At 38.8% G+C, this 8,660-nt stretch overlaps 1 protein-coding gene across 10 annotated transcripts in view; it reads left to right on the top strand.

Moving 5' to 3' along the window:
- The window catches only part of GPATCH8 (G patch domain containing 8), a 77,026-nt gene that overhangs the window by 54,644 nt on the left and 13,722 nt on the right, over window positions 1–8,660 (top strand). For 8 of the 10 annotated variants that reach the window (XM_014537742.1, XM_014537748.1, XM_014537743.1 and 5 more), the window contains one exon: window positions 1,598–1,634. The exons of the other annotated variants lie outside the window; for them this stretch is intronic. In XM_014537742.1, the coding sequence (XP_014393228.1) occupies window positions 1,598–1,634 (37 nt within the window). The remainder of the gene's footprint in view (window positions 1–1,597; window positions 1,635–8,660) is intronic. 10 annotated transcript variants of the gene reach the window in all.

Here is an 8,660-nt window from a genome sequence, read left to right as displayed (position 1 = left end):
CCCTTTTATTATATAGGAGTGCCTGGCCAGCCTGGGTGAGGGGCTGATGGCTGTTTTCAGGCTGGCCACACCCCCTTTGGGGGTGGGGGTGTCCTGCTGGGGTGCCTGGCCATCCTGGGTGAGGGGCTGGGGGCCGTTTGCAGGCTGGCCACAGCCCCTTCAGGGTGGGGGGTCCTGCTGAGGTGCCTGGCCATCCTGGATGAGGGGCTGAGGGCCGTTTTTAGGCTGGCCAAGCCCCCCAGTGGGGACCCTCACCCCATGAGGGTGTGGCCATCCTGGGTGAGGGGCTGATGGCTGTTTGTAGGCTGGCCACAATCCCCCAACCACCCAAGCTCCCAGTGGAGGCTGGCTGGAAGCAGGTATCTGGGATTTATTTGTCTTCTATAATTGAAACTTTGTTGCCATGAGCGGAGGCCACAGCCGGCTCAGAGCAGGGGGAAAGCTTGGCTTCCTCCATCACCCGGGCAACCAAGCCTCCTGCTTGCTCCAGCTCTGTGGCTGCCGGCCGCCATCTTGGCTGGGTTAATGTGCATATAGTCTCTCTGATTGGCTGGTGGGCGTGGCTTAAGGCATAGCAAAGGTATGGTCAATTAGCATCTTTGTCTTTTATTAGTGTAGATAAGTATCTATGATCTCTGGTCTGGGGGTGAAAATTGTTAGCTGTTGTAATTAAATGTTGAATGCATGTTAGCTTATTCTTCCATCTTGATCAAAAGCCTATGTAAGGTGTTAAAAAAAAAAAAAAAAGAGCCCTGGCTGGTTTGGCTCAGTGGATAGAGTGTCGGCCTGTGGACTGAGGGGTCCCGGGTTCGATTCTGGTCAGGGGCACATGCCTGGGTCACAGGCTCAATCCCCACTAGGGGCGTGCAGGAGGCAGCTGATCCATGATTCTCTCTCATCGATGATGTTTCTGTCTCTCTCCCTCTCCCTTCCTCTCTGATATTAATGAAATCAATAAAAATATTTTTTTTAAAAAAAGTTATTTTAAAAAAAGATGTATGATTTTGTTAATTTTGTTTATTTTTGGTGGCATATTCCTTATTTGGTTGAAATATAGGCTTTTTCATCTTTCTTTATACTGCTGTCTTATTGGAAGTGGTAGAATCTTGAAACAGAATACTATAAATATAGAAACAGAAAAACACACGGCACTAAATTTTTGTATTGTTACACTCTTCCCTGCACTTAAAATTTCTAAGGAGCCCTAGCTGGTTTGGCTCCATGCATAGAGCGTCATCCTGTGGACTGAAGGGTCCCGGGTTCAATTTAGTTCAAGGACACCTGCCCAGGTTGTGGGCTCAATCCCCAGGAGGGGGTGTGCAGGAGGCAGCCAATCAGTGATTCTCTCTCTTTAAACATTAATGTTTCTATCTCTCCTATTTCTCTCCCTTCCTCCCTGAAATCAATAAAATATGTAATATAAAATTTCTAAGGAGCCTTTAATTGACTGTGATACAACACAGTTAAATAACCCCTACGAGAGGTAGGTCCTATTTATTATTCCTCTTTGATGGACATGAACTTACCATACAAGTGGACCTACCATTTTCCAAATTTATGCTTTAAAATCATAAAGACACCCTGTCTTGTCTTCCAGGAAGGCACACAGGATTATTATGAATCTGAGATAACAGGTAAGTACATTCAACCCTATGCTAGTAATCCCTAGTTTGCATCTTCCATCAAATTTTCACCGTTAAAAATTTTTAGGATGGGCAGGATTCTGAACATGCCCGTATCTTCATTAAGCACAAATAATCTCTCAAAAGGGGGCTACGGAGTCACCCTCATTTGTGGGGTTTTTGTTTTGCCTCTCACTATTCACTAGTTTTTCGTCAAATTTTCTAAGGCATTTTGTGAAGGAAGTCATTAATACACAAATATCAAGACCCAGCTTGATCTTCAAAGATGAAAAAGCCAATTGGATATTTTGGCTTTTTTCAGCAGTTTAACCCTTATTTTAAAGTAATCATTTCAATACATTTTGAGGTCTTAAAGGATATGCCTTTCCATTCTTCAAGAGATAACCCAGTGATTCCTTTTTTATATTGTAAGTTGATTCTGATATGCCTGAGTGCTCAGTAAGTATTAGAAGATATCTTCTACCTTTGTTAACTTATGTTAAAGTTGACTTTGGAACTAAACATTTTTCCATCTCTACCTCCCTGCCTCTTTAATTATTTTGCATATCTTTTTTTAAAAAACACATCTGGCCCTAGCCGATATTGCTCAGTGGATAGAGCATCCGCCTGCGGACTGGAGGGTCCCAGGTTCGATTCCGGTCAAGAGCACATGCCTGGGTTGCAGGCTCGATCCCCAGTAGGGGGCATGCAGGAGGCAGCCGATGAATGATTCTATTCATTGATGTTTCTCTCTCTCTCCCTCTACCTTCTTCTCTGAAATCAATAAAAATGTATACTTAAAAAAAAAAAAAAGACTTAAAAAATAAATAAATAAAAACACATATGCTAATTGATATGACAATGGAAACCATTTTCTTTAGTTTTCAAATGGCTTAAATTTCAGACTCCAAAGAACATTTTTTCCCCAGAGGTAAATTTACAGCAGCACAGCAACAGTCAGTGCCTTATTTTTTTTGTTGTTTTGCTTTTCTTTCTTGGTGCCTTGTTACCTACTCAGGATTTTTTCGATCTTACTCTCTTATTTGTGCCACTAAGGGTCTCCTCACTAGCCTCTAGTACAGTGGTTCTCAACCTTCTGGCCCTTTAAATACAGTTCCTCATGTTGTGACCCAACCATAAAATTATTTTGGTGCCCTAACCGGTTTGGCTCTGTGGATAGAGCGTCGGCCTGCGGACTCAAGGGTCCCAGGTTCCATTCCGGCCAAGGGCATGTACCTTGGTTGCGGGCACATCCCCAGTAGGGGGTGTGCAGGAGGCAGCTGATCGATGTTTCTCTCTCATCGATGTTTCTGACTCTATATCTCTCTCCCTTCCTCTCTGTGGAAAATCAATAAAATATATTTTTAAAAAGAAGTTATTTTCATTGCTACTTCATAACTGTAATGTTGCTACTGTTATGAATCGTAATGTAAATATCTGATATGCAGGGTGGTCTTAGGCGACTCCTGTGAAAGGATCGTTCGACCGCCGAAGGGGTCGCGACCCACAGGTTGAGAACCGCTGCTCTACTAGATAAACCAGAGACCATAAATTATCCCACAGATGTATTTTGTGTGGCCCTTGTGATGGTAGTTTTTTCCCCTTTAATTTCACGTGGTTCCCAATTTTTAAAAATGAGACTATAATCCGGCCGGTGTGCCTCAGTGATTGCTCGTCAACCTGTGATCCAGGATGTCACAGATCGATTCCCAGTCAGGGCACATGCCCGGGTTGTGGGCTCAATTCCTAGAGGGGTTCGTGCAGGAGGCAGCCGATCAGTGATTCTCTCTCATCATTGATGTTTCTAACTCTTCCTTTCCCTTCCTCTCTGAAATCAATAAAAATATATTTTAAAAGTAAAAGTAAATAACAACGAGACTTTATATAATTCAGGCTTTGGCTTATTTTGAAAAATTAAGATATCTGAGAACATTAGTTACATATTTCAACATAACAGTTGGCTAAAACTAGTAGTTGCTATCTCATCAAAAAGGCATGCATATGCACTAACTCTCCAATTAACTCTGGTTTCCACTTCATCTTTCCTCCTATGTCACCTTGTGTGACTCATTATATCACTTGCCAAACTCCTCTAAACATTTGAGTTTGTGACCCAACCTTATATCTTTCCCTCCTGTCAATACACAGGCTCCCACAGGTTCTAATTGATACTGGGAAAGTAGCACACTGAAAAGCTGCCTTAGCGTTGGGTCTAACTTTCTTGCAATTTCATAACCATCTGTGTTAGTCTCATCCAGTTATCAAAATCTGGTATTATAAAGCAGCTTTGAGAAAATTCCTTTAACTTATAGAATCAATATCTCGGTCAGAGGAAAGAGTGCTTTCAGCTAAATAACTTCATTGTGAAAACCCTGATAATTTTTTACATTTTTTGAAAAGACTGAAATCTTATTTAATACGAAGGTCTGTTTTAGCTATAAAAGCAGTGGTTTTCTGAGCTTTAAATAGCTGAACTAAAACAAATTAAGCCTATAGCAATCATCAGTAACTTCTCGATTCTAAATTGTACAGGATAGAACATATTACTATATGATTTAGTTAACTTGGTCTAAACTGTTACAATAACTTTTTGATAGCATTGCATACTTTTAGTTGACTACTTCAGTACCCAGTAATGTGTATTATCAAGGACTAGAAATTTAGAGTTTTTCTCATTACAGAATGAAATTTCTGACTTTAAATATTTTCTGAGAAATGTCATGGTGATCATGAAAGGAATGATCACTTACAGATTTCATTCAACTTTGGAGGGGGTCACTTTCCACTTGAAGTCTCATTGTTTACTGGTTGGATTTTTGCCTTGCAAGATATTTTACTGCATTCAGTCCTCTGTATCTTGGCACATATGACATCAGGAACAAAAGCACATCAAAACTAGTTGTACCTCTGGCAAGCCACTGCAGCTCTAAATAAGTATGGACTGGGTTCCTCTTTCAGTGGTACTTTGATATTCAATTGGGGGTGGGAGGGAACAACACAAAAAACCAAGGCAAGAGAAAGTGATTTTAAAGCTAAAATAGAAAGTAGCAAAACCACTAAGATCATATACCAATGAAGATACTCCACAGGTACTCTATATTTTGGGTCTTTATAGAATGTTTATCCTTAGAAAACCATAAATTATTATAAAGATGTGAAATAGGTTAAGAAAATTTTATAGTATTTATGAATCCCAAAGCTTCATAAATGTTGACTTAATCAGCACAATTTACCTCTGAAGAGATTTTACTTTGAAAAGCAAAGCAATTGTGAAGAGAAGTATATATCTTAAAACTTGATCATGTCATAAGTTGTGGGGGGTTTTTATATGTATGTATGTATGTATGTATGTATGTATGTATTTATTGCAGAGGGGAAGGGAGAGGGAGAGATAGAAACATCAGTAATGAGAGAGAATAATTGATCGGCTGCCTCCTGCATACCCCACACTGGGGATCGAGCCTGCAACCCAGGCATGTGCCTTGACTGAGAATCAAACTGTTACCTCCTGGTTAATAGATTGGTGCTCAACTGCTGAGCCATGCAGGCCGGGTAAGCATGTTTTAGTTTAATAACCTATAGCAGAGAGATTAAAGTTTTAGGTTCGGTGATACTTTGTACCACTCTCGATGCCATTTTCTTTGGGAATGTTTTGCTTAATAAAAGAATTTATGTCCTTTGGCCAGTCTTCTAAAAATTGAGCATGCGTAGGCTTTTCACCTGTCAGTCTTACTTACCACTTCTGCTTTTGCTGGGAATACATGTCTTACACCCAGCTATCACAGCCTTGGAAAACTCTGCATCTGTTTAGGGAAGCTGTCTGCCTTGTGAGCAGAAATAACCCTAAAACAGACCTTCTTGAGAGCTAAGGTTGCTGGTAAAATCCTGTATTCTCTTACTATGTATTTCTCACTCTGTTCTTCATCTTGGCACACAATCCATATTTGAGTAAAAATTATTTTACCTTATTTAGGTTCTTGGAAATTGAGACCTTAAGCAAAGCAACATAAAACAAAACCAATTTTACCATAGACTATAATATAAACAAGCTAAGTTCCTATAGTACATTTCTTGTCACAAAAATATCACCAAACTTAAACATTGAAATAAATGTGACAGGTATACATACATTTAAGAAAGATTAATAAAAACAAAGAAGATAATTGTTTTTCAGTCTGGTTTGAAGGTAATCAGAGCCTCTCCCAACAGCTCAGGGAGCAAGGCCAGCATACACCCTGGACAGGATATCCTTCCATTGCACTGTGCACCCATACACACCCTCACACTCACTCAGATAGGGACAGTGTGTAGACACACCAATTCATCTTATAGTGTGGGAGGAAACGAGTATCCAGAAAGAAAAAACAAAACAAAACACATAGACATGGGGAGAATGTGCAAACCACAGACAGTAGCCCATGCTGGGAATTAATTTTTCTTTTTTCCCTCTCATTAACTTTATAATGAAACTACATTATTCAAGGACCTGCTTATATTTTTATCACACTGTTGCACTGTAGTGGAGATTCTAGGCTAAGGCTGTATGTTGTATTATAGTCAGAAAAGTTAAATTATCTTAAGGAATAATGAGAAGTTTATGAATGACAATACTGAAAAGAGCTCTGAACCGGGATGCTGCTGTTCCATTTGCTTTGAGCTCAAGCAGCTCTTATGAATTATAATCCTTCAAATTTTAGATAGAGGGCAAATCTTTGCCTCCAGATAGGACCTAGAGGGCTATGTAGATATACTTAAAACTCATTATCCACAGCCCTGGCTTGTTTGGCTCAGTGGATAGAGAGTCAGCCTGTGGAGTGAAGGGGCCCGGGGTCGATTCCAGCAAGGGCACATGCCCAGGTTGTGGGCTTAATCCCCAATAGGGGGTGTGCAGGAGGTGGCTGATCAATGATTCTCTCATCGATATTTCTATCTCTCCCTCTCTGAAATCAATAAAAATATATATATGTTTTTAAAAACCTCGTTATCCACAAAAACACAATAGCATACCATTTCACATGTACTAGGATGTCTAAAATTAAAAAGACACATTAACAAGTGTTGGAGAGGATAGAGGGAAATTGGAACTCTCCTACATTGTTAATAGTGTTGGAAGACAGTTTGGCAATTTCTCAAAATGTTAAATATAAAGTTACCATATGGCCAGTATATACCCAATAGAAATGAAAATGTATGTCCACACAAAAACTTGTAACAAGATTGTCCATAGCTGTGTTATTCATAATAGCCAAAAAGTAGAAACAATCTAAATATCCATCAACTGATGAATGGGTAAACAAGTGATATATCCCTGCAATGGAATATTATTCAGCAATTAAAAGGAATGACTTACTGATAAATCCACCATGCACAAACCTTGCAAATATTATGCTAAGTAAAAGGAGCCAGTCATAAAGATGCCCATATTGTATGATTTAATCTGTATGAAACGTCTAGAGTAAGCCAATCTATATGGAATGTAGGTTAGGTTTCCAGGGTCTGGGTGGAAAGAGACAACAGGGAATGACTGCTAATGAGTACGGGGTTTCTTTTGAGGTAATGGAAATGTTCTAAAATTAGGTAGTGGTGATGATTGCACAACTTGGGACGTACTATTCCCACCTTATTTTATACTTTAAATGGGTAAATTTTATGGTATGTGGATTATATTCCATTAAAATTATTTTTAAGACCTCATTTTTCCAGCGTGTGTGTGTGTGTGTGTGTGTGTGTGTGTAAAATAAAGCAGGCACACCTGGTATTAAAGAATATATCGTATGTTTAAGGCCTTTTGCTGAATTCCTGAGCATAACAAAGCAAGCATTACACAGTGATTTTGTGACATTAATTTGATATTCGCCAAATAATATTAAGAGTCATAGTGTTACAAAATAACTGGGCATAAAATTAAAGTATTGCCCTAAATGACTAATTAGTACTACTCTTTTTTTTTTTTAATTAGTACTACTCTTAAAAGAATGTATACTTTTCTTTTTCCCTCTGATTTTTTTCAGTATCTATAATCAGCATTAGTGTTTAGTTTTTTTCTGTTACCAAACATTCGGTTTTCTGTGTTAGTGAATAAAATTCATTTTCATCACTCTTAACTGATATGCATGTGCTAAAAGAAAGAATTTACATCTACTATCTAGTAATTTGGACTTCCTTAGTCATTTGACTATAATCTTCCTTCTCTACGTGCTGTAATGCTGAGACTTTGTGTTCTCTCCTGGTGTTTTTCCTCTCTCACCACATAGTGATGTTCTGGATGGTCTCATCCAGAGGCATCAAACACAGACTTGAATCAGAATAACCTGGCCAAGTAACAACTACAGTATGATTACTCCAATTTGGGAGAGAAAATCCACATTAATGTTATGTTATGAGAGTGAAGCAGGAAACAGTGGGGAGATGAGGCCATGGATTTGGGGTATGCAGGATTGTTAACGTAGAGGAAAGGGAGTGGTTGAGGTTCAGAAAAGGCCAGGTTATGCTTAGCCAGAAAAAGAGATTGAGATGCATACAACCACCCCTTCTTTACTCACTGTTTCCCATCTCTGTTCATAACCAAAAAATAATACATAAAAGTATATGTATATGTTTCCTCTCCCAACAACTCATTTTAAAACTGGACATTTGATAAATGTTTATTGAGCATTTCTTGTGCCATAGACAATGGTGTGTGTATTGCAGGTTTAGTAAAAAAAGAAGTCCCTGTTCTGAGGAGAGGGGTGGCTATCTAGTAAAAGAAAGATAATCCTTTGACCCTAAAGAGACAAAATCAGGTTTTCTCTTTAAAGTTGAGTAAATATTAGAACATAGGAATTTAAGTGGCAATAGGAAATACTCTCTGCCTATTTTTTGATGCCTGAAATTTTTTTCACATGGGAACTATCGTTTTTATTTTTTAAATTGAGATAACAGGTGTAAAATACGTGTAAGATTTATTCCTAGTAAAGTATACTCAATAAACTTATAGCATCAAATTTTGTTTTGATAGAGGAAAGAAGAGTAGCATCAAAAGATAACAAAAAATATTTT

This window comes from Myotis brandtii, unplaced genomic scaffold (genome assembly GCF_000412655.1).
Source record: "Myotis brandtii unplaced genomic scaffold, ASM41265v1 scaffold1814, whole genome shotgun sequence".
Lineage (NCBI taxonomy): Eukaryota > Metazoa > Chordata > Mammalia > Chiroptera > Vespertilionidae > Myotis > Myotis brandtii.
Note: the sequence above shows the minus strand (reverse complement) of the source record. Positions and strands in the feature narration are given on the sequence as shown.